The sequence below is a fragment of the Leishmania braziliensis genome, chromosome 13, assembly GCF_000002845.2.
Source record: "Leishmania braziliensis MHOM/BR/75/M2904 complete genome, chromosome 13".
NCBI lineage: Eukaryota > Euglenozoa > Kinetoplastea > Trypanosomatida > Trypanosomatidae > Leishmania > Leishmania braziliensis.
In genome coordinates this window covers 444,731-469,187 of record NC_009305.2, presented here as the reverse complement: position 1 = coordinate 469,187, position 24,457 = coordinate 444,731, and the positions used below count along the sequence as shown (strand labels likewise).

The following is a 24,457-nucleotide window of genomic DNA, read 5'->3' as shown; positions in this document are numbered from 1 at the left end:
ACTCTGATCATGTCCGCCTCTCTCGTATCGCCCCTGCCCACTAGATGTACATGTGTATGTATATGTGTGTATCTGGCTAAGCTAAGGCATGGTCTTTGCCTTCTGCATGAGTGGATGCCAGCTGCTGCGGGGCCTAGTGTGTTGCGTGTGTGTAGGAAGGCTTTGTGCAGGCCCTCCCTGCTTTTCCTCATCTCTCCACGTCCTCATCACAGGTGCCTTGTTCTGCAGACACTCGCAGACAAAGCGGCGGTGCGCACAGGAGGACCGCTGCAGACGCTTCTGGAGTCCCTTGCCCACATTTTATTGCCGGCTGCGTCACTGCTTCGCGAAAGTGTTCAGTGATTCTGGAAGATATGTTTGTGCGGAGCGGTGATTGTGTAGGTGATCGGGTCACAAGTAAGGCCGATACTTGTGTTGACCCGTACGTGTCAGAGTGGCAGAGGGACCCCATTACTTCACCACCTCTATCCTTTCCGCTACGTTGCACCACAGAGACTTCGAGAACTTTGTTCTTGGGCTCGTAGCTGTGCGACTACAGAGGCGCACGCACGTACTTCACTGTGTGTGTGCGTGCGTGTGTGCACTCCTCGACCTTTGCTCTTGGGCGTTTCTTTGGCTGTCCTCCTTGAGCAGTTGTTGCTACCGACTCCCTTCTGTCAAAGACGTGCGGCTTCACCAGTTGAAGTCGGAATACTCCTCCCGCCGCAGACTCGTATCAGCGTCCCACCTCCAGAAGTGCAGTCGGGCAAGCCATTCAGATATATACACATACACACCGTTGCGTCGATGAAGGCAGCGAGTCCCTCTCCCCAGACAGCGCGGTCCTGAAGCAGGCCCCCATAATCCACTGGTGCGCGCACGCTGTTCAGCACCCCAGGAATGGTGGACTGCATCCGTGGAAAGCACTCAGAGGCCAGAGAAGCGCGAGCGAGGGACGGAAAAGACACGCCGCGATCCACGCAAAATCCGCCACACAGTGCATGTGTGCGAAGTGTGCGGCATTACCTACGCCCGACCGGGTGGGCCGATGAGGTGCAGGCCCCGGAGGCGTGACGCGAGCACCGCGGCTTGCACCATGGAGGCCTCCAGGACCCCCGTGTGAGGCGGCTGAGGGAGAAGGGTGGAGTGCAGGCTGGGTGCGGGGGTCTCGCAGGGCCGTGGACGCGGCGGGCGTGGATGGAGGCGTGCAGTCCACCCAGGTCTGCCTGGCACCGATCGCGCAGCACGTGTGCGCCGAAGAGACAAGGAGGTATGCGAGGAGCCCGCTAGACGCATGGCCCGATCCGGCGGCAGGCGGTTTGTGCCTGACGACCTGGGCCAAGCCGCAGTGCGGCAGAGGCGTGGGTGAGCTGCGGCTGTGTGCGTGCCTTAGTTAGCGTGTTCGTTGTGGAGCGGAGACGAAAGGGGAACAGCGTTGTTTTCTATGCTGCTATCTTTTGTAGTTTGACGAACCGCAGCCCCTCTTCCCCTACCCCCTTCCATTCCCCTCCCTTAACCCTGCCTGTGTGTGCAGGGGCCTGCAATGCGGTGTAGTGTTGAGGAACATAGCGAGGTGACGTGGAAGGTGTGGACATGAGAAGAGAGAGAGAGGGGGGCTGTAGAGGACAGGAAGCTGGGGAGGGGTGGCGATATGCTGTGGGTAAATGGGCACCAGCATAGAGGCCCGAAGAATCCGGTGAGACGGGAGAGAGATAACGTGTCGCGTGCGTGTCGCCTTTCTACCTTCGTGTGTGCGTATGCCTGCTGAGAATTCATCGCTTTCGCCGTGCCTTATGCTGGGAAACCGATGAGCTCCACACCAGAATCACCCCAGACACGTGCAGAGGTGGCAGAGACGCATCCAACTCCACTGTGATCGCCTACTTCTGAACGGGGGTGGGGAAGACGAGGGGGACGAGGAGGGGACGAGGGGGTGGGGTAATGATACACAAAAACAAAGCGGAGAAAGTGCCTGCGCAGCTCGATGAAGTCCGTAGTTTCAATTTTGGCTAGATCTTGAGGCACCTTGCACTACGGCACCCACTCCAGTTGCACACACCCACACACGCAAACGCACACACTTTGCTCGTTTCCTCTCCTTGTCTGCCCCCCCCCCCCCCCGCCCCGTGTCTCCATCCTGCATTTACTCCTTCGACGCCCACACACTTCGTCATCTCCTCATCCTGCCCTCTTCTCCTTTCATCTCAAGGCGACGAAGCGGTCTTTGTTTCGAGTTCGGTGTCGCTGTATGAACGCGCATCTTCAGCGATCTGCGCGCTCTCTCTCTCTGTGCCTGCCCCCAGTTGCTTCTCGCGCATACTCTGCTGACGTTGGACCCGCCATGCGCGTCCCGTCTCTCCCTATCGTTATTGACGAGTTTCCGGCACTCAATGGTAACCGCCGCCGCAGCAGCAGCACCGGAGTTGGCTCCGCAGCCGGCGATCCAGAGCTGTTTTTTCTCAGTCACTTTCACACAGATCACATGAAGGGGCTCAGCTCTAACTGGACGGCCGGCGTCATTATCACCGGCATCCTCACTCGGGAGCTCCTGCTGAGCAAGTTCGAAGGACTTCGCGGACGAGTGCTGGGGCTGCCCTTCTGGTGTCGCACCCCAGTCCTCTCTGCCGCTGGAACTGCGCACAGCACAAGCGATAGCTCTGCCACCACTGCGGTCTCTGTAGTGTACGTTACGCTGCTTCCGGCGTTTCACATCCCGGGCAGCGCCATGTTTTTCTTCGAGACCCCGTCCGGCGTCACCTACCTGCACACCGGCGACTTCAAGTACACCGAGGCGGTGGCTCAGGCGTCCCCATTGCGCACCTTCTTTCAGTCGCACCGAGTCGACCACCTCTACCTGGACGATACCTGGCTTCACTTGGGGCATGCGGAGCTTACGTCATGGCCAGCGCGCACTGAAGGCACACCCATTGGTTCCCGCGGTGCTGGCGTCGTTGACAGCGGCATCCGCGTGCTGAGTAAGTTGCTGGACGCAGATCAGGTGGAAGAGGCGATCGAGGCCATTGGACGTCGAATGGACCATCAGCGCCAACTGCACGCGCAGTGGGTGTTTCAGCAGGCACACACGGACCACAACGACACCGCAGAGGCGCTGAGAACTTCATCCTCGTCCTCAGCATCCGCTGAGCTGAGTAACGCTCGACTGCCATTCGTTGTTCGTGTCTACCTGCACAACCAATTTGGTAAGGAGATGCTCGTCCAGCAGCTGGCGACACGGTTGCGCACCAGAGCGCTCATAGACGACGTCCGTTACGCACGTCTACTCACAGTAGTGGAGACGCTGGAGGAGGAACGGGATGACTTAAGGGCCTTTGAAGGGGAAAGTCCTGCCCGCCTTGACGGTACGGCCCCACCGCTGTCGGTGGAGGAGCTGGCGTGGCGAGCCTCTGGTGGAGAAGCCGCCCACTACCCATACAACCTGAACTGTTTTGTCTCCTTTTCTCAGGCGCAGCACCAGCAGGTGCCGTTGACGAGTTTGAGCGACGGCTGTGGTGCGATGTTACCACAACAACTGCAGCTGTCCGCTAACCACTCGGTGGAACGCACGTACGAGCCACCTCTCATCGAGGTAGTCAGCAGTCGTGCCTCGATTGAGCCTGCCACCTTGCAAGCGGCCTCGGCGGCGCGTGGCGGGACTCCGTACTACGGTGTCATTATCTCGGGCTGGGCCCGGCTGCAGTCACAGACGCACGGCTCGGCAGCGAGCGGCCAGGTCTGGCATGTTCCTACAACACTCCACAGCACACCACAGGAAATCATCAACTTCGTTGCGCTTCTTCGTCCGCTGTCGGCGACGCCGCTGCACTACCGCCATAGTCGAGGGGACGTAGTGATGCAGCGCCTCGGGCCGTACCTGCGCATCCCCTTTGTAAACCACCACAGCACCGGCTGTGACACAGCAGCACCGACGACGACTGGCAGCGGTGCGATAGCCCTGAAAGGGGGTGCGGTGCGGTGGATGCCGTACCTGCCGACTCACGTGCTTCCCCTGCAGGTAGGAAGCAGAGACAGTCAAGGCGGCCTTGGCACTTCAGCCCTCTTCGAGATGCCTGCCGCACGGGATGCCGCTGCCCGTTGTGGTGACGGCCTGGACTCACTTGAGGAGAAACCGAGACGGGGATTCCGTATTGGCCCTGCGGGCCTGCCGTCTCCTTCGTCTCGCGCGATGGAGGGGGCACCTTGGTGGGGTGGAGGAGTGCCGGTGGACTGTGACGCACTCGCCACTGTCATCACCACGTCGTACTTCTTCGCTCCCACTTGTCTGTCAACCATGCCGTTCTCTGGAAAGGGGGAGGCGAATGTGTGCGGAAAGGCAAAGAACCCCGCCGGCACCTCCGTGAGCTCAAGCGCGTCGGCCGATGGTCTGCGCATGCCGAGCCTGCTGCCGTCGTGGAGGCTACGCCGTCTAACACAGTCATACCTCAATATGCAGCCGCCTGGCGGCAAGCGTGAGCGAGTCGATGGTGAAACAGATGGGCCGAGTAGCATCACTCACCGTGCCGAGCGCCACACTGCCACTGCAATGAAGACTGAGTCAGCTGAAAAGAATCCAAAGACGGGGGGTGACAGCGATAAGGGCTGCCCCGCCGCGTCGCTTACTAGCAGCGCCACCAGCCGTCTTCTCTCTCTCTCTGACATCGCCGAAAGCTTGTTGGCTTGAGCATGGCACTCTGGCCTATGCATGCGCTCGCTTGGGTGAAGAATCCGGAAGGAGAGGACGAGGGGGGAGGCAACGCCTCTACAAGCCAGCCCATGCACCAGCACGCAGTGCCCCCTCCTCACTTCCACTGCAGCCCAGTGTAACTGAATTGCCCAAGTAGAAGTCGCTTTCTCGTGCGATGCTGCTCTTTTCTCTGTGCAGGCTCGCTGTCCATTCGATGCACGCCTACTCACGCATACGTGATTCCCGCATACCCCACAGTGAGAGAGAAAGGCAGACGCACAAATGGCCGCACTGCACATTCCTGATGCGTCTACTGCCTGACTCGCCTTACAAGAGTCCTCCTTCTTGGCCTATTGTATTTCTCATCTTCGCATGCTTTGCATCGTGCCATCCACCCCTCTCTCTCCCACTGACCTTCGCTCTCTCTCTCTCCCTCCCTCCTTTTCTTGTTTTTCTGTTTCGCTTCCTTCCTTCACTGCCGATGCCACGTCATCGTGGAGCTCATTTCAGACAGAGGCTACTCGTCGCCCCTGCAGGTATCGCTGCTGCCCCCCACACACACAACAACAACCCTCGCAAGCGGTTTCTTCGCTCTCTCCCTCCTTATTCAAAAACCAACTAACATAAGGCCCACCACCACCACCACCCACAAGGCATTTGCCTGCCTGCCTCCTCCCCCCCTCCCCCCTCTCTCTCTCCCTCACTCTCTCAGCGTATAATACCGGCAAACACACGCGCACGTAAGAAATGTCCAAGACAGACGAGAACGGCAATGAGCTGATGGAGATTGAGGAGGTGGCCGTCTCCGACGGTGGCGCCGCCCGCTTTGCCGCCGTTGAAGTGAAGAGCGGAGAGGAGCGCTTCAACGTCATCTGGCAAGACACCGGCAAGCTTATGCGCTTTGATGAAGGCGAGAACCAGTGGAAAGAGCGTGGGCAAGGGACGGCCAAAGTGCTGCAGCGCAAGGACAACACGTCCAAGTACATGTTTGTCTTCCGTCGGGAGGGAATCGGCAAGCTGGCGGCGCAGCACTACCTCATGAAGGGTATGAAGGTGACAAAGCACAAGCAGGGTGAGAAAATTCTCGTGTGGTCCGCCTTCAAGGACTTCACCGATGACGAGGAGGGATTCCCGGAGAACTTCGTGATGCGACTCTCGTCTAAGGAGGCAGCGGACAAGGCTCTGGCAGAGATGGCAGCAGCAATTGAGAAGTCAAGCGTGTAAACGAGCAGCCGCATACATGCACACTCACGCCTACGTGCCTCACTCAGTGTTTGTTTGTGGGAGGGGGTAACAATGAAGAGAGGAGCGAAGTGAGCAGCAGGACGGGCAGGGGCGCTTGCGCGTGTGCGTTCCATCGCGAGAGGAGAGCGCATGGCCTGCTGACTACTAACATCGCCCCCCCCCCATGAAGGTGATTCCTCATGGCCCCTCGCTCGCTTTATTTTTGTGTGGTGCGCGTGTGCGCGTCGTTTTCAGCGTTGCACGCCTGTCTATCTTTTCTATAGCGCCTCTCTCCTCCTCTCTTCGATGGTGGCATGTCTGTTGGACGGCGGCGGAGAGGGGAAGGAAGCAGTGCGGTGTGGGGAGTCTCTTCTGCTGCCGAGGCTTCTTCACTGTATGCAGTGATGTCGTTCTGCGCATGAGTGCTGTTGTACGCGTTTATTTGACTGTTAAGTGGAGGACTATGGCAGGCGTCACACCCATCACAGTCTTCCTTCCCACTGTCTCCCCCTTCCCCTCCTCTGTGTGTACGTTGCGGCATGTGCGTGTGTTTGCCTCGTGCCCTGCATTATACTCTGCCGTGCTGACGTCTCTCTCCTTCCTCTCTCTCTCTCTCTCTTCTGTATTACCGAAGCCATCATGCGAAGCAGAAGAGAAAGTGCGATGCATTCGTGCAGAAAAAAGGGGGATCTGTGAGGGGCGGTGATGGAAACATGTGCGCGCTGCTTGGATTCTTTCCATCCTCTTGCGCTTCTTTTCGTTGAAGTGGGCAGTGCGTGAGCTCCTCAGCCGACAACCAGATGGATGCAAACAGAGAAGGACGGACAAGCGACGCAAAGTCGCTGGCTGCGCCTCTGAGGGAACGCATGCATCTCTCTCCCCCCTCTCTGTGGGTGTTGAGTGGGTAGTTTTTTTTTCGTTTTGAGGAGGTTAATTTACCGACGGTGATGTTGCGCCATCTCGCGCCACACTCGAGTCTCCCACATGCGCTGTGAACAGTCGTAAGTCCACGGGATGAGCTGCATGTGGAAAACTCGGTCTACCCTTTTCTAAACCCCAGCTCTCACACCCCACCTCTCTGCGCTTTTCTCCTTGTGGCTGTCTAGTTAAGCCTCGGTAATGCCACAGCTGTACAAGAGAAACATCTTCCATGGGCGCCCTGGAGAGGTGTGCTCGAATGTGTGCGTTAGTCTCTACGCGTGCTTCTCTGCATACGTACATCTTCTCGTTACCCCCCCCCCTCTCCTCCTCTCTCCCATCCCCATCCAACCTCCCCTACCTCACTTGCTTGCTTATTTCTCTCCTTGTTAGCTGGCCAGCACGCTCTCTGTGTTGACTCCCCCCCCTTTCCTCCCTTCTCTTGCCTCTCACTAAGAGTGTTTGTGGGAATTTCTGGCCATCTGCGCGTGTGCGTGTCTCTCTTCGGCACTGGGTTTACGGGGTCCCTCTTGTTTTTCCCCCTCGCCCTCTTTTTAGTCCCGCCTTTTACCCCCTCACCATCACCGCCTCCTCCTCCACCACGCGTGCCCGCGTCTTTCACTGCCTCCCCCCCCCTCCCCTCTTCGCTGTGCGTAAAGCGCGTTGTGTTGTTCTCTTCTCTTTCTTCATGGAAAGCGCACCTACACCCCACACACACACGCACCCCTGAGGCACTCTGTTGAAAGTGCTCAGGTAATCAAATCATGGATCAACTCAGCTCCCTCTACGTCCGCATGGCGAGCGGGTCGCACAGCCAGCTGCACAACCCAATCTCCGTCATAGGCTTCGTGGACCAGATGCAAAGTCGCATGGAGAAGAGCTCGGCACCGCGCAAGAACTATCTCATAGACTCCTCCACCCCACACAGCGACACCGTCATTGCCGAGTCGTCGGCTCTGAAGCCCAGCGTGGGGTGGGTGACACTGCAGGTCACCGAGGGCATTCGCCGCGGCATCCACGAATGGGGCATCAAGATTGAGCACCACGGCGAGAGTAACGACGGGAGCGGGCTCATGCTGGGTATCGTACCAAAGAACTTCACGAAGTATGACACGTTCATTTCGCAGGGCGGCGGCTGGTGCCTTAGCCGAGCCGGCAAATTCTACGGTCACTGGCGCCGCACCGACACCGGCGGTGGTGTGTTGACTTTCGGGACTGGCGACCGCATCGTCCTCACCCTCGACTACGACGCTGCCGTCATGACGGTGCGGGTCGGTGACAAGATGATCGTCGGTGAGCTCAGCGGGCTGACGATGGAGGTGTTCCCTGCCATCTCGCTCCACTACCGGCACCAACACGTTCGCTTCGATCACCACGCCGTCCGTGAGACGGCCGAGAAGCACCTGCCATGGCTGCAGCGCCAAGCCTTCCCGTTCGCACCTGCCTTCTTGCCACTCCGCTTCGCAGATGTGCAGCGGCTGCCGCTGAACTCATACCTATTCAGCAACCTCTTCCAGCACACGTCGCCGGAGTGGCGCGGCGTGACAGGGGTGGAGGGGGCACCGATAGCCGACACCGCAGGCGGTGGTGACGCTGGCCACCCGCCCATCTCCGTCCTTGGCGCTGCTGACAAGAACAACTCGGTGACAACATTGTCGTCTTCCTCGGTCGCCCTTGCCGCTGCACGGCAGGCTGAGCAGCGAGCGATGCGCTTGTACACATCCTCCGAAGCAGCTGCGGCGCGTCTAACAGTGCTGTCGCGCGCCTTCGGGGCGGTTCGCCGGTACGTTGCTGTGGTGCCTGGGAAGAGCCGCTTCCTTGCTCCTCACGTGACAGCAGAGTATCTTCGACAGCGCCTGTACTCGGCGGCGCACGAGCCCACTCTCGGCAGCGGCGGCGGCACAGCCCTGACGATCTCAGGGGGTCACTCGGGCAGTGGCGCCAGCGTCTTCCGCCTCGCTGAAAGTGCGGGTTACGATGCCACGCTGAACTGTGGTGCCGTCATCGTGGTGCACCTGTTTATTCATGCCGTGTCGAGTGGGAAGGAGGTGGCCACCCCGCTTGTGCAGAGCTTCCGCGACTATCTTCTGTCACTCCCAATCTTCTCCCTGGTGGAGTGCGACGGGTGCGCCACCAGCGGCGGTGCGCGTGGTACCCCTTTCGGTGGAAGCAGCAGTAGCGGTGGCGGAGGTGCGCGCTCGGCGCTGGCCCCGGATACGGTGCAGCTCGCTGTAGACCACATAGTGAGGCAGGTGGATTCGGCGATCAACGCGGCCGAGGTAACACCTGCCACCGCGGAGCAGAGCTTAAACAGTGACGGTGACCGCCCAGCTGTTACACCGCTGACGTCGGCGCTGCTTGAAGTAGCCCTGGTGCTGGCCCTGCAGCGTGGTCTTGTGAGTGAAGTACTGCGCGTGTCGCGGTACCTCTTACGCGTGCCAGCCGGTGTCTTCTCGCCTCCTTTGGTGCAGTGGCTAAACCGCCACGCCGCCGGCGTGACGCCGCAGCCGGCCATGCCAGACGTTGGACGGGCCCTTAAGTGCGCCTGCGAAGATCCGTCTGCCTTTATAGTGACGCCCGTAAGCCCCGTGACGACAGTGCTGTCGGTGGCCTACGGCATCGGTACTACATTGTTTGTGCACACGGCAGACGGATTGACCAAGTACGGCCCCTCTGTCACCACATCGTACGTCCTCGTAGTGGAGACAAGGCAGCCGACGGCGTACTGCCTTGGTGCAGCCTCGTCCAGCTTGGCAGTGACGCACACCCGCGTGCTGCTTCTGACAGACCGTATGGCACCTGCTGAGGTGGCCCTGGTTGTTTACGGGCTGCAGCTTGACACTCACCAAGTTCTGCGGTGGGCCGATATGCACAGCAGCTGGCCCTGCACGCTGAACTCGCACCCCCAGCTCGTGAGTACCACAGAGGATCGCGTCCTCGTCGTCTACGAGGACCACCGGCAGCAGGCACCTCCGGCACGCACGCTGGACGGCGCAGCGGCAGCAGCCGGTACATTAGCGAGCGCAGCGGCGACCGGTGGTGTGGCCCGCTCCAGGGCTGGCTGCAGTCTCTCCACGGCCGCCGCAACAGCAACCTCGGCCGAGTGGACGGTGATGATGCACTGCTACATCGCTGCCACGGCTTCTTCGCTCGCTGCGGCGCCGCTCTGGACACGTGCGCTGCACCCCGCCCCGGCCGCGGCGGGGCTCTGCCTCAGTCACTGCCTCGCGCTGCGCAAGCCCAGCCTTGTTGACCTGGGCTGCCCGGAGGACCACTTGACTGTGGCGGGCGGGCAGGTGACCGTGGAGCTATGGGTGCAGTTTCTTGACAAGGAAGACGCGGCTACACTTTACCAACACGGCGACCGCAGCACCAACGGCGAGGTCTTCCTCGAGCTGACCAAGTCGGAAGGCACCTACTGTATCCGCGGCGGCTATCGACACGAGATGCGTGGCTTGTGTGTTGTCTCGGCGCCGCTGCCTCCCACAGCAGAGACACGGCCCTTCCACATTGGTCTCGTCTTCAACGGGCGATGGCGGCTGTTGTTTGATGGTGAGGAGGTAGCAGGCAACCGCCAGGGTCCACACGTGTCACTCGACTCGCCAAAGCAGCGGTGGACGGTGGGGACGAACTGCACGTGCTTGCTGACGGGCTTGCGTGTGTGGCGGTTGGGTCGCACGACACGCGAGATCAGTCGTGACTACCGCCGCTCCCTCGTCGGCGACGAGCCGGGGCTTGTGGTGCAACTCTTCTTCAATGAGAAGAGCGGCAACGTTGTCTTCAACTACGTGCACAGCGTCAAGGCGTGCCACGCCGTCTGCATCGGGGCTGTGACTCGCAAACCGTGTGACGCGCACCCGTGGCGAAGCTACGGCTCAGGCGCGCTTGGTGGTAACAGCACTGCGGCGGCAAGTGCGTCCGTTGCATCGACAGGAAGAGCGGCAGCTGAGACTGCACTGGCAGCTGTGTCAACACCGGACGTCACACCGGTGTGCGCGCGGCTGCACGAGTGGCGCGATCTCGCCATCAGCACCTGCTGCGCCATCCGGCATGCACTCATCGTCCGGACACCTATCAGCAATGATGGGCCGTACGCGCTTAGAGAAGGCGGCCACGTGCTCATGTTCTTCGACCTCACCACCGGCGTCGCACATCACTCGCTCTTCTTTCTGACAAGCCGCAGCCCGGTGCGACACATGATGCGCGCCGACCCGCAGGGGCGACTTTGGGAACTATTCGAGGTGGACGTCGGTCTCGTGAAAGGGGAGCAGGAGGCGTCCTATCTGCTCTCCCTGCTCGGCAACACCGGGGCGGCGCCGCAGAGACCGCGCGACCGGGTGCTCGCCGTGGCGCCCCTGCCGCTCGCCGAGGATGAAGAGGCCCTGGACCACCTCGGCACACTTGCAAATAAGGGAGAGGACGAGGAGGGCGACGGCACAGAGGAAGTGGTGTCGCGCGACTCGTCGGGCTCGACGACGACGAGCGTGAGCCACCCTGTCAGCACGGCCCATAGCACGGCAGAGCTACAGGGATCTGGCGAGGCGGCTGCGTCCCAGACCACCCAGATCCTCTCACGTATGCCGTCCTTCGCGGCGCTCGTATCACAGCCTTCATCGGTGGTCACCTACGGCGCTGTGGCGCTGTGGCTGCTGAAACTACTGGCCCTCCATGCCGAGGCGGAGCCCGGGGTCGATCAGACGCTCTTCTCTCCCCTCGCGGACGACGTGGGGAGTCGATGCGTGACGGAGGTGCGGCTCATCTTGGGCGAGCACTTTCGTGTTGTCAAGTCGAGCAACGCGCGTCGCGCCGTGGCTCTGAAGAGCTCTGTATCGTGGGTGGTGGTGGCGGCAGCGCTGCGCGTCTTACTGCGCCTGGTGCGCCGTGCGCGTGCCTTTGGCCTTCACCCCACACCGTTGGGCCTGACAGTGGTGAGGGAGGGCACAGAGCACGATGGTGAGGCCGCGGCGGACGGGTCGAAGAGCTCACCAGCGCACATCTCCAAGGCCACAATGACGCTGCTACTGCGGGAGCTGCACGCGTCTTCGACTCGACGACGCACCAGCGCGTCCGTAATGCAGTCACGGCTATTGTTGACTGGGCCCCACACCAGTGGCAGTGGCGACGACGATGACAGCTGTGCGACGGACAGCTTCACGCTACTCGGCCTCCTTGGCGACATCATCAATGAAGAAGGGCTTACGCTCTCGCCGGATGTTGTGGCCCTTGCTCGCACCACCACCATCGAGGGCGTCGAGCTCTTCTTGCCCGACGTGCGCCATCGTGCGCATCTCCTGCGGGACCTTCTTCGCGCCACCTCATGCACCTCCACCTCGCCTCGCGTATCTGCAGCCGCCGGTGATGCAGCGGCGGCCTCATCGCCGTCCGCCACAACGGAAGAGCGCGTGCCGGCTATGGAGGTGCTCCTTGACGCCGTGGCGCAAAGCTTCACCACTGTGCTCGCCGCGGCTCCTCTGCTCGGCGTCGAGGACGACGGTGGAAAGTTGGGAAACTCCGCCGCCGTCACCGAGCTCTGCGACACCCTTCGCACGCTTCTCGAGGAGTCGTCTGCGCAGTGGCGGTTTCTGTGGACTGCGAAGACGGCGATGTGGTCAATCCGCAAGTTTTCGGCCTTCGCGGCATCCCTTTCGGAGGCCATCGCCTCACTGCAACTACTGCTGCTCAGCGCCTGTCAGGGCTCGCGGTGGGAAGCGGCTCTGACGCTTATGCATGCCAGTGGTGGCGGTCGCGGTGCAAACCACGTAGCGGACCCCGGTGGCATCAGCGACAGGAGTGGCCAAGGTGACAGTAGCCATGGCGGCAACGGCATGCCGTTGAACGGGATAGCGGAAAGCGCTGTCGACGGTGTGAATGGCGGTGGCACCGGTGTTGGTGGCCCCGACAGCGTCGCGGCCGTTGCACTCGATCTACAGCGACTGTGCTTTTCGCAGGCGGCGGCCTACCACCCTTGCGTGCGAGCCTACTACAGTGCCCTCTTTGACAGTACCGAGCTCTGCCTAAACCTGTGTGTCCAGCAGCCTCAACAGTCGTCGGCAGGCGGTATCTCGAAGACTGCAGAGTGGGGCGACGCTGACAGTGGCGAGCCGCTGTCGGCAATTCTGTCGAGCCTGTTCCCAACGTTCGTGAATGCTCCACTGCACACGGCGTTGAGCGCTATCCCGCTTGTCCTCGCTGCTGAGGATGCGGAGTGGTTTCTCAAGCACCTCGAGCACCTGCTTGAACTGTGTGAGACGCTGCTGGAGCGGGTGGAGTTGCCCACGAGCCCCAACAGTGACACTGATCTGTTTACCAGCTCCAGCAAAGCCAGCGGCGCAGTTCTTCCCGGCAGCGGCGCCTCCGCTGCTGCGCGACGGCTCCTGTGCTCTCTGCGTGAGGCGTTCTTCTACGCTTCTGTGTGGGTCGCCGCATTCCTCTTCAACAGCACGGCCGTCTCCTCAGCGAACGTCCGGTCCGACGCGGTGCGCCGCCGGCTTGGCCTCATGTCCGTCACAACAACACCAATCACGCAACGACAAACGGCACAACTCACCGGCCACGCAACGTCTGTGGCGGCAGCGGCGAGCGCCGCGACGGGGGCCGCACCGGCCAGCAGTGCCGCTGATGACGCGGCCTCTGCTGCAGTGGACGAGGAGCTCACCCGTCTCTGGGAGCACCCGCTTCTGGAGGGAGGCCTCCGAACCAGCACCGTCACAACAGCCGCGGCAGCGACCCCGACGGCTACAAAGACACCTGCGGCGACTGTACCGCGGCACCGAGCGCAGTTCGTGTCGCAGCTCATCAAGAACACGGCGTACTGGACTGCCAAACAGTCTATGCTGGACCCGCTGGCCTCCAAGTCCCATCCTGCCGTGGGACCCCTCATCACGGCCATGGCGGCGGCAGCTTTGCACCTCAGCGCCACACCACTGCAGCACCTTCCGCCCACGCGCGTGGAAGAGTTAATGTGTACCATCATGCGAAAGCTCTCGCGGCCGATTCGCACCGAGCTACTAAGCCGATGTGGAGAGGGCGAAGACCACAGCAGCGGTGGTCTTCCTCCACCGCCCTCACCTCGCTCATTGGGGCGGCCGGAGTCCCTCGGACAGACTGTGGCAGAGCTGCAGCGTCGCTGCGAGGTGCTGCTGCAGGCTCGGAGCTGCACCGAGTTGTGGGGAGCGGAGGACGCTCTTTTTTGCATTCCGACAGCATGCGCCCCAGCAGCAGCGACGGCGGTCGGCACGTCGGCCATGGGGACACCACCGTCCTCGTCCGCGCCGAGCGTCTCGGCGGCACTGCGCTCTGCATGGAGCTCGTACCGTCTGCGGCGAATGCGCTTCCACGCGCACGTCGCCTCGCACCCCAGCTGGACGCTGCACGAGGCCACCCAACTCGTTACAAGCGTCGTACTTTCTCGCCAGGTTACAGCTGAACTTCTGCGCACGTCGCTGCAACAACGCGAGGCGCTGGCTGCGTTGAGGCGTAGCGGCATCGAGCACATCTTCCGCCTCGTGCAACGGGCCCCCCACAGTGCCGAGAGCGCTGCTCAGCTGCTCAGCGCGCAGGGTCGCGGCGCGCACACGCACTATGAGGCGGGAATCAGCGGCTGCGGCAGCGCTCACGTTGATCCCATGCGCCGCGTCCTCTACGACCTGCTGCGCTGGTCCATGGAGGAAATGCCGACCCAGTTGGGCGCCAGTGGCGGGGCCACGCGCAGTGGTGGCAGTCTGCCACTCTCCACGACGAGCTCGGCAGCAGTGCTATGCAGCCTCCTTGACCGTAGCTGGAAACCGCGTGACTTCGCCTTCTTTGTGCAGCTGCGAGTGGTGCCGATCATGATGGAGACATACGGAACGCTTTTCGTGGCCGCCAAGCGTGCCCACGATGAGGAAGCGGTGGCGTCGATGTCAAGCACGCGCAGTAGCAGCGACGCGTTTGGGCGGCAGCGACACTCCACCGTTGCAGCCGAAACGACGACGAGCAGCAGCAATGCTGTCCTGGCAGACAATGGCGCAACGGCAACTCATTTGTGTGTTAGGTCGATGGGGCTTCGCCACGTCAACCTTGCGGAGCAGCAGCATCGCGATAAGGTTATCACTGCTCAGCAGGCGCGTCGTACGAGCAAAAGCACGCTCATGACGGCCTTGACGCTGAATGGGCCTGGCAGTGTCGGCAGCAGCGGCGGTGCGCCGCCCAGCCCTCCTGGGCTCATGAGTGGCAGTAACGGCGACATCACCCTGCAGCACACCGCCGTGGAGGCAATGCAAGCAAGGGTATGGCACTGCTTCAAGAGTCTGGCCCTCCAAGCGACGGCGATGTTGACACCCGAGCACATTATGACTCTCTCGCGAGTGGAGCAAACCTCCGTCATGGCGTTCTTAGCGGACATGCTTGGAGCGATGGAGGCGGAGCTGCGGCTGTGCCAGGATGTGCTGTCGCGGGCCGTGAAAGACACGCCAATGCTACTCGCGCAGGCAGGTGACGCTGCCGTGCTGGAGCCACTCGTAACAGTGCAAGACCAGGTAGACCTGATTCTGAGTTTCCTGTCCCTCGTAGGTGGGACGCTCTGCTCGGCCTCTGTGTCCGTGCGCGTGTCTGCTCCGATTGGTCACATCATAGCAGGCGGCGCATCGAACGCACAACGTCCCAGCGGCGACGATGGCACGGCACTGTTTCTCAGCTGCACTTTAAGCACAGTGTGCGCCATCATCGCAGAGACGCTGCTGGAGCTCATCTTCTTGGACTTGTATCACGTGCGAGCAGTGAGCGCAGACGCCACCGTGGGGTGCGTCGTGCGAGATGCCGCAGCGTGTGCCAGGATCGCGGCGCTGCTGCTGTGTCGATGCCAGCCGTCTGCTGTTCGTGGGATCGCCGTTGCACCGAGTGCTTGGCGAGAGATGTATGATTCACCAGTGTTCGCGAAGGTGCTGTCGCCCACCTCCTCGCCCTTGAACGGAGGCCATCCGTGCATGCAGACGTGGCTCGATCTCAGCGTGTACGCCTTGGCCACGACGGGTATGAGTCGCACGACCCAGCATTTGCTGCTGGGCTTCCACCGGCTCCTGCTTCAGCCAGCGTGGGCCGTGGAGTTGCGTGCCTTCGCGTCCTCCTACCAGGGTACTGTCCAAGACTATGCAGCGTCCGTGCTGAGCAGTTGCAGCGGTGGGAGCGAGGTGGCCGGCGTGGAAAACGGTGCGGCAAGCAAGAAGAGCAACAACCTCTCCACTGGCACCGCATCCCGGGGTCGCGAGCTGCATCTTGTTCAGCTGTACGTGTGGTCGGCGGCACTGGGCGGCCAGTTGCTGGTTCCCCCAACCTCGCCCGGAGCGTCAGTTGCCTTCTTGAACGACAAAGATGGCTATCAAGCCACCCCCGCGTACGTGGTGGACGTGGAGACGGTTGCATCGTCGTCGGTGGCGCCCGGTGGCACGCCTAACATGGCTGGCGCGTCGCCCTCGGCCCTGTCCAGGCGGCCTATTCGCGGCTCGAGCCATTTCGTGCTCAAAACAACCACTCCTGAGGGCGAGAAGGTGCGCGGGGTAGTTGTCGCGCCGACGGATGCGGCAGGTCTCAGCGGGAATAGAGAGGAGGTGCAGCTTTCGCCGAATCAGATCTTCTTGCCGGCTTGGGAGAACGGCATTGTGGCGCCATCGTACACGGGCCTTGTCGAAGACTTCCTCGCACCAGCGCTCCGTCACTGCGTTCCGCTGCTGGGCAAGAAGCTAGACGCGGCGGCCGCCTTCACAGGTTTAGAGCTGACCTACTTCATTAGTCTTCTTCACCTTACAGCCGGGGTGGCGCGTGCGCGGCCGGACCTCGGACGGCAGCTCATCGAGTGCGGTGCGATGAGGCCCATTCGACAGTGCGCATTGCAGAACGTGGTGCGGCTGCCGTTCCCGTTGAAGGCGCTGAGAGAGTTCGGTGCCTTGGTAGCGGTGCGTGCTGCGGAGGCCGCAGCCGATCGCATCTACGCCTCCGTAGACAAGGTCGACAACGCGACCAGCTTAGTGAGCAGCGTCGCCGGTGCGACCACGACAAGCCCAGCAGGGACGTCCTCGCTCGCTGCTGCCCTGGCGACTGCTTCCGCTGCTGACATCAGTCGTGCCAGCGCCGGGTCGCGGTCCCCGTTCGGCTCGCCCTCGTCCACTCAACACCACCCGTTTGCTGGGATGAGCGACTCGCTGCTGGAGAGCCTCCGCGGCGTGTCGCCTGGGCCCTCGGTGGGCTACCCAGCCACTTTTCTGTCCGGCTTTCCCCAATCCAGCGCGACCGCCGCATCCTCGAGCGGCTTCCTGCGGGACTCAAACGAGTACGGCCTCTCGCGTCTCGCGCGCAGCTTGGGTGTCTTTGGTGGTGCCTCACAGCAGGCGACGCGGACGATAGGCGTGTCGGTGACGAGCATCCTCAGCAGTGGCTCGGGCCTTTCCAGCACGAGTGCACGTATTCCACCGCGAACAGAGGTTGGAAACGGGGCGCCGATGTTTCTCTCCTTTCCCATGTGGCCGGCACACGACGTGCCCACTCGTGGAACTGCGCGGAGTGGCGCTGCGTGGCTCCCGTACACACCGGCAGCCGTTGAGATCACACCGTCACGCACCGGGGTGCACTTCCCCGTCTGGGAGGACGGCTTCGCAATTGAGCTGGCGGTGCTGCTCAGCGACGGCGATATGTACCCCGCCATGGGTGACGCGCTGAGCGTGCCGTGCTCGTGGCCGAGGCTGGAGCTGGACGCCGCAGCCGGCGCCACGGCTCTGGGGTTTCCGCTAGTGACGCTGTACACGCCTGCAGGCGGCGGCAACAGCAGAGCGGAAGCGGCGGCGACGCCATCCAATGCGAGCCTCTTTCCTTTTCTGAAGTTGAGTGTCCAGGAAGACAGCCTTCACGTCGTTGTGAGCCTCCCTCCATCCACCGGCGGCGCAGTGGATGGCACGGGCGGCTTGCACTGTAGCGCCAGGCGCGCGCTGCGCCGCGAGGACTGGTACCGCTGCATGCACGTCTCTGTTATGTGCAACGCGCAGAGCCTGGCGCTCTCCCGCAACGGTGAGGTGACATCTGTGGAATGGGGTGGCGCGGCCGGCGTTGGCCGGCACGCAGAGGCACTGCTTCGGCAAGAGGGTGCCATTACCAAGGTCGTCATCGGGCGTGCGGCCACTGAGATGTCACCAGCGGCACTGCCTGCACCGCCTCGCGAGGTGGATGGGCCAATGGCGCTGATTGGTGGACTGCGGCTGTGGGGCACGTCGGTGTTGCGAACGTCTCTCCGCGTCGTTGCGGAGCTGGTTGCTCGCGACCGGGCGCTGCAGTCCATCGGCCTGCAGGAAAACATGTGCTACCTCGATCTCAAGGAAGGCACCGGCGCCGTCGTCGAGTCGGCGGACAACCACAAGCAGTTCCGTGGGGTTCTCTCTGGCGACGTGCGATGGGCAGCAGAGCCGCTGCCGCTGGGCTTCTACCCGTCGATTGAGCTCAACTCTGGCAACGTGCGCGACGGCGTCGTGGCTCCACTGGCAAGCAGCACGCACGTGCCACGCGTCGCCATGGCCACTTTTGTCGACTCCCTCTCCCCCTTGTACTACGAGCGCTTTGGCGGCGATGTGCTGTGGTCACTGCTGACACTGGCGGCACGCTACGCTACTTTGACGGCGTTGGAAGTTGGAGTGAGCCCCGCCTACACTCTGCATTACCTTGCAGACACACCCTCGGTCTCCACCGTTGCTGCGCTAAGTCACGTGGGCTTCGATCCTCGCCAAGTGCTCGACCCAACTCAGAAGGTGCCGTATCAGCTACTCCGCCTGTTCCAGCTCCAAGACAGCGGCTACCTACCCAATGCGCACGAGCGCCTCATACACGCCGTCGTGCAGCGCCTCGTGGCCGTGCTGGCGGCGGCGGAGCCGGAGGACAAGACGGACCAGTCGTCGGTGGCTGCCAGAGCCACCAATGACCCTCGCTCGACCGCAGTGCGAGCGGCGTCACCGCTGTGCCAACTTGTCGCCGACACTTCCCACGTGCTGCGACAGTTGCGAAGAGACGATGGTGAAGTTTTCGTGATCGAGGTGCCGCCTCTAAGCTCGGCAGCCTCCGCTTCTGCTCCAATCACCCAACCTGTCGTCCTCCCGCTCTCCCTCACCAATGGCGGTACGGGCGTGCTAACGTTTGACGCCAAGTACCGCAACATGGAGCAGGCTACGGTGTACAAGGACATGGAACTGAAGAATGTCCTTGCCAAGTACCCGGACGGGCAGGGCGGGTGGCCAGTGTGCACCCTGACGGCGACGGAGACCCCCTGGGCGTACCTGCGCAGCGTGCCTACCTCCACCGCACATCGGCTGGCGGTAGACAGCAAGGCTTACAGCCCTGGCAGCACGCCCTCTTCCTCCATCGTCACCGTCACCACCAAGTCGCTCAAGTCTGCCGTTCTGCACGCGATGGTGAAGGCATTGTGCGACGCCCTGCGCAACCTCGCTGCAACTGCCACCGGCGCGGGCAACCAAGGTAATCGGCGCGGCAACACCAGCACCGGCTCCACCATTGCCGAGCATGCCGCTGCATGCCTGTTCGATGCTCGCGTTGTGGTCTCCCTCATTCAACAGAGCAGCGCCCGCTCGAGCGAGGACGACTGCGTGCACTTTGTGCACATCCTCACGACAGTGATGCAACTCTGGCGGGACATGCCGCAGGTGCAGCCGTACGACCAAGTGCCCCTCGCCATGGCGATGTCGCACCTCAACACCCCGCTCTGCAGCATCATTCAGCACGTGAACAGCGACTCCGACCTTGGCTCCCTCTTGTCGTTGTCAACCGGCACGTACAGTCCATATGTACAGAGTCTGCTCGGGCTGCTGGTGAGCGCCGTGCGTGCCGACTGCGCCTGGGCTGGTCGAAGCTATGTGGAGCAACTCCAGGGTCGCTGGCGCCGCCTGTGGGGAATGTGGCAACGCGCCGTCGTGTACCGGCCATCGAAGCTGGCAGATGCGAAAGGAAAGAAGCCCAAGGGCCCCGCTAGTGGGGACAACACAAACAAGGGTGAGTCAGCCGCGCTCCCCAAGGACGATAGACGAGATGGGGTCACCGAGGCGGCGGCGATCACCACCAGCAGCACCTTTCGGGCTCTCTTCCTGCCACCGTCCTCGTCGAGCTCGAGCTGCTACCAGCCGCAGGAAGCCATGCCAAGCGTGGAGATGCCACAAGCAGACTCGCTCGACACCTCAGTGGCAATTGCAGGGTCGTTGTCGACGAGGCATGCGGCGACGGAGGTTACGGAGTTGGAACGAAACTACGGCGGCTACGTTGATGGGGAAGACCCTCTCGACAGCGTCAGTGGCCCCGGCTGTGTGGCGGTGGGCTGCGGCGGGGAGTCGTCAGCCCTGCCGCTTGTAGTGGAGCTGGTCGCCATGCAGGTGGCGGCAACGGAGCCAGCGGACATGCCCCCTTCGTCGACCTTTTCCTTGACGGGGCACCGCGGCCGGCAGTCGCAGCAACACCCTCGCGGGTGGTATCCCCATGGTGTGTCGCGCAAGGGAAACGGGCTCTGGGTGGTGCGCGCCACTGACATGGGTAAGGAGAATGAAGAGGCGCAGAATCCGTTCTCAGCGCGCGATGGAGCTGCCCGCAGTGTAACAACCGTGCGTAGCAGTGTCGGCGTGACCATCGGTGTGTTCTACTGGGAGGTGTACGTGGCGAACATTAGCCGCGCCGAGCATCCCACCACCGCGCCGGGTGGCGGTGCCAAGTTAGTCTCGAACATCGTCGTTGGCGTTGCGACGGAGCGGTGTGTGCTGACGCACTGCAGCGCCACCGGCAGCGGCACGCACGCGGAGGGGCGAGACGGGTTCCTCGGCAATGACGGTGAGTCATGGGCCTTCGACGGAGGTCGTGCCCTGCGGTTTTGCCGCGGCTACGCAGTGGAGTCGAGCCCCCGTACGCGGTGGAAAATGGACGACGTCATTGGCTTTGTGCTGGACCTGCGTCAGAACAAGCTGTCCTGTCTGCACAATGGTCGTCTCGTCTCTGAATTCAGCGATACCTTCCTCTCGGACGAGCAGCGCGCCGCGCGCGTCGCCGTCTTCCCTGTCATTATGTGTACAGGTGAGGCCAGCTGCGAGGTGAACTTTGGCGCCACTGGTTTCGCCAGCACCCCGCCACCAGGGTGTCTTCCGGTGGACCTGTCTATCTACATCAACGAGGAAGCGTGCCGGGTGTGGAAGGTGATTCTGGCAAACGAAGTCAGCGCACCCCTTACCACGGCTACCACAGCATCCGCGGCCCGTGCTGTACAGCCCGCGCGCCTTCTCTCTAGCCCCGTCATCGCGCTGGTGGGTCAGCACCTGACACGCTTCACACAGGGCCGTCAAGGCCCCCTGGATGTCTTTCTCTTGTCCCCGGATACCAACGCGAAGTTCGTCACCTCGCGCGAGTGCAAGACGGAGGACGCGGCGAGTCTTCTCTTCGGCAGTGTGGCCGTCACATCAGGCCGCTGGTACTTTGAGGTGGTGCTGCCAACGGAGCCAACTTTTAGCGTCGGCTGGTACGCGCGCAAGTCGCTCGAGGAGCAAGGTGGTGGGAGTAGAGGAGGCGCCGGTTTGGCGGAGCTCATCGGCGTTGGCGCCGGTGGGGCAGCGAATAACAGGGATGCGGCTAGCGTCTCCCCGACCTCGCCGACCCGCGCGCAGCTCGGGAGCGACGGGGCCTCGTGGGTTTTCGATGCTGGTCGCATGATCGCACGGCACAACAAGCAGCAGATCAGCCTTAGCCGTCGCGCATGGAAGTGCGGCGACGTAGTAGGGTGCCTACTCGACTGTGAAGCCGGCACGGTGAGCTTCAGCGTCAATGGTGAGTTCCTGAAGGCGGCGCACGGCAATGGCGCCACCGGAGGTGATGGGCGAGGCGGTGGCAATGCCGCTGTACTGGGCGGCACGCGCGGCAACTCGGAGTCCTTCGAGGCTACGGCCACGACATCTTCTGCGGTACCGTGGTTTGCCGACTCCGCATCCGCGTTTCCAACGCAGGATGTAGCAGCGACAGCACTCTTCAGCGACGTGTGCATGAGCGAGACGCATGGGCTGGTGCCGGTCATTCTTCTGGAGCCCAAGTCATCGCTCATGTGTCTGTGGAACGAAGAGGAGCTTCTCTTCCCACCAATGGAGAGTGGCGCCTTCCGGGCGCTTGGAGGTGCCGGCACGGTACACGAAGCGTTAATGGAGATGATCGTCGTAACGGATCCTGGGACGACCGACCACTTTCCCATGCAGCCACCCCACGGCAGAGTGGACGTCGGCAGGAACCCGAACAAGGGGAAGACGCTATCCAAGCCGTTGGATGCTGTGGCACTGCAGAAGTTGCTCTACTACGCGAGTAAGGTGCAGGAGCTGCACCCTACCAGCCTGCGTAGCTACACGATGCCATCCCTGTACGGTGTGCATGACACAGCAGAGAGCCATGACCGCCAAAATGCATCTGTCTCACGTCCTCGTGACATCGATGCCAATGCCATCACGCCGAGACGCGCCGTCTCACAGAAACCCCAGCAGCGCGACCTCTGCACTGTCAGCGGCCTCGACGCAGCCACGCTGCAACCGCACCTGATGGGCCTCCTTCTCTTTGGGCACCTCGTCACTCTCCTCTACCCGTTCGCCCACGCTGCTGCGCTCCCAATGTCGGTCGAAAACGCGCCGCTGGGCAGCAGTTGGGTCTTCAGCGAGCTGCAGGAAACGCTGCGCGCGTGCCAGCGATACGCCCCGCCGTGGGCACCACTGCGAGTCCTGCAGTGGTCGCTGGAAAGCTCGAACAGCGGAGGCGATGCGGTGCGACTCAGCGTGAACCGACGCAAGGCACTCACAGTGGTGCGGGACTGCACCGCCTCCGCTGCGCGCCGGCTTCGTGATAGCCTTTTCGGCCAAGTATACCAGCTACTCGCCAGTAAGCCCCCTGCATTCTTCATAACAAGCAAGAAGCTGTGGACCGTCTCCTTCTACGGCGAAGGCGCCGACGACGTTGGCGGCCCATACCGTGAGTGCCTCACGCAAATGTGTGCAGAGCTGATGAGTACCTCCCTGGACCTCTTCTTGCCTAGCGCCAACATGACCAGCGAGCTTGGGGAGGTGCGCGACAGCTACGTTGTCAACCCGCTCTGTGCGCCACCTCTGGAGCCGCACATGTACCGCTTTCTAGGACGGTTGATGGGCGGCTGCCTGCGTGGCGGAGAGCCACTATCGCTCTACCTGCCCAGCGCGCTCTGGAAATACCTAGTGGGGGAGGCCGCGGACGATGCAGACATAGCCCGCGTCGACGTGGCCACACTGAACGCACTCGACTACGCAGAGCAGCTGGCTGGTTTTCTGCCGCCGAGGGAGACTTTCGGAGGCAGCGGCGACGGCGACGACACCTTGCGCAACGAGGAGCTTGCCGAGCTCTACCCTCGCGGTTTTTCGCTTCTGAATGACGCTGGCGTAGTGGAGGAGCTCGTGCCTGACGGGGCGCAGATCCCGGTGACAGTCGCCAGCGTCGGCCTCTACACGCGTCTTGTGCGGAAGCATAAGCTGTACTGCACGGCGGCGGCGCAGCGTCGCGCGCTGCAGCAGGGCTTCCACGAGGTGGTGCCACTCTGCAGTGTGTCAGGGCTTAAGTGGTACGAGCTAGAGGAACTCGTATGCGGGCAGTGTGACTACGACCCAGATGCGCTGTTGGACGCGGCCCGGTACGAGGGACTGTCCCCCACGGACACTCGCGTTAGGTTTCTCCGTTGCGCCCTCCATGGCTTTACGCGGCACCAGCGCGCCCTCTTCATGCGCTTCGTCAGCGGGCGAGAACGCCTGCCACCCGGGTTGCATCTGAAGATCATGCCAGACGACACGCCACGTGTGGCGCCCATCCCGCCTTTGACGCCAGAGCGAGCAGCGCCGTCGCTGCAGTCCGCTTCGCCAAACCGTCCGCAGCGCGTCGCCACCTCCATGTCGAACGGAGCGACGACGGCAATGATGACACCGCAGCCGCCGCCGAGCAGCGAGCAGCGGTGCAGCACCTCTTTTGTGCGCCACAACACGCTTGCGCAGAGCCGCACCAGTAGCAATGTTGGAAGTACCACAGTACCGCCGTCGCCACCGCAGCTCGGCTTCACGCCTCCTCCAGCCCAGCCGGTGTCGCGCGTGATGCCACCGCCTGCCCTGCAGCCAGGTCAACTACTGCCGCTCGGTGGCAGCAGCAATGGCGCAGAGTCACACACGCCGGCTTCACCACATTCGTCGCATGGCACACGAGAGGGATATCAACAGCCGGAGTCGAAGAGCGGCGACAGGCCAGTTGAGGGTGGTGTTGACCCTTCCCTCTGCGACGACACGCGCCTGCCGCAGGCTTCGACTTGCTTCTACTGGCTGCGCCTGCCGTGCTACAGTTCCGCGTCGGTCATGGCGCAGAAGTTGCTGTTTGCGATTGAGCAGTGTGTGGACATCGATGCGGATTTCCGCGTACACGATACGGACGTGGCCCAGCAAGAGGTCGGCCCGAGCCTGGTCCGCGTCAGCAGCGACGAGGACGACCTCTTCGAGGACTTCTCCCACCTCCGATGAGTCACACTGATTTAGATCAGCTGCCGTGTGTGTGTGTGTGTGTGGAGGGGGGGATGAGAAATGGGTTATCGGATGTATTCCTCTCGATGTATGAAGCAGC

At 62.2% G+C, this 24,457-nt stretch overlaps 3 protein-coding genes across 3 annotated transcripts; all 3 read left to right on the top strand.

Moving 5' to 3' along the window:
* Positions 1 to 2,227: 2,227 nt before the first annotated feature.
* Positions 2,228 to 4,657, top strand: LBRM_13_1250 (conserved hypothetical protein; the record flags this gene model as incomplete). Its single annotated transcript, XM_001563216.1, has 1 exon — positions 2,228 to 4,657. The coding sequence occupies one exon, from the start codon at positions 2,228 to 2,230 to the stop codon at positions 4,655 to 4,657; it is 2,430 nt and encodes an 809-aa protein (XP_001563266.1).
* A 750-nt stretch (positions 4,658 to 5,407) lies between these two features.
* LBRM_13_1240 (putative Ran-binding protein 1) lies at positions 5,408 to 5,884 on the top strand (the record flags this gene model as incomplete). The annotated part of the gene is made up of 1 exon (XM_001563215.1): positions 5,408 to 5,884. One exon carries the CDS (start codon positions 5,408 to 5,410, stop codon positions 5,882 to 5,884), a length of 477 nt encoding a protein of 158 aa, XP_001563265.1.
* A 1,682-nt stretch (positions 5,885 to 7,566) lies between these two features.
* Positions 7,567 to 24,357, top strand: LBRM_13_1230 (conserved hypothetical protein; the record flags this gene model as incomplete). Its single annotated transcript, XM_001563214.2, has 1 exon — positions 7,567 to 24,357. The coding sequence occupies one exon, from the start codon at positions 7,567 to 7,569 to the stop codon at positions 24,355 to 24,357; it is 16,791 nt and encodes a 5,596-aa protein (XP_001563264.2).
* Positions 24,358 to 24,457: the final 100 nt, after the last annotated feature.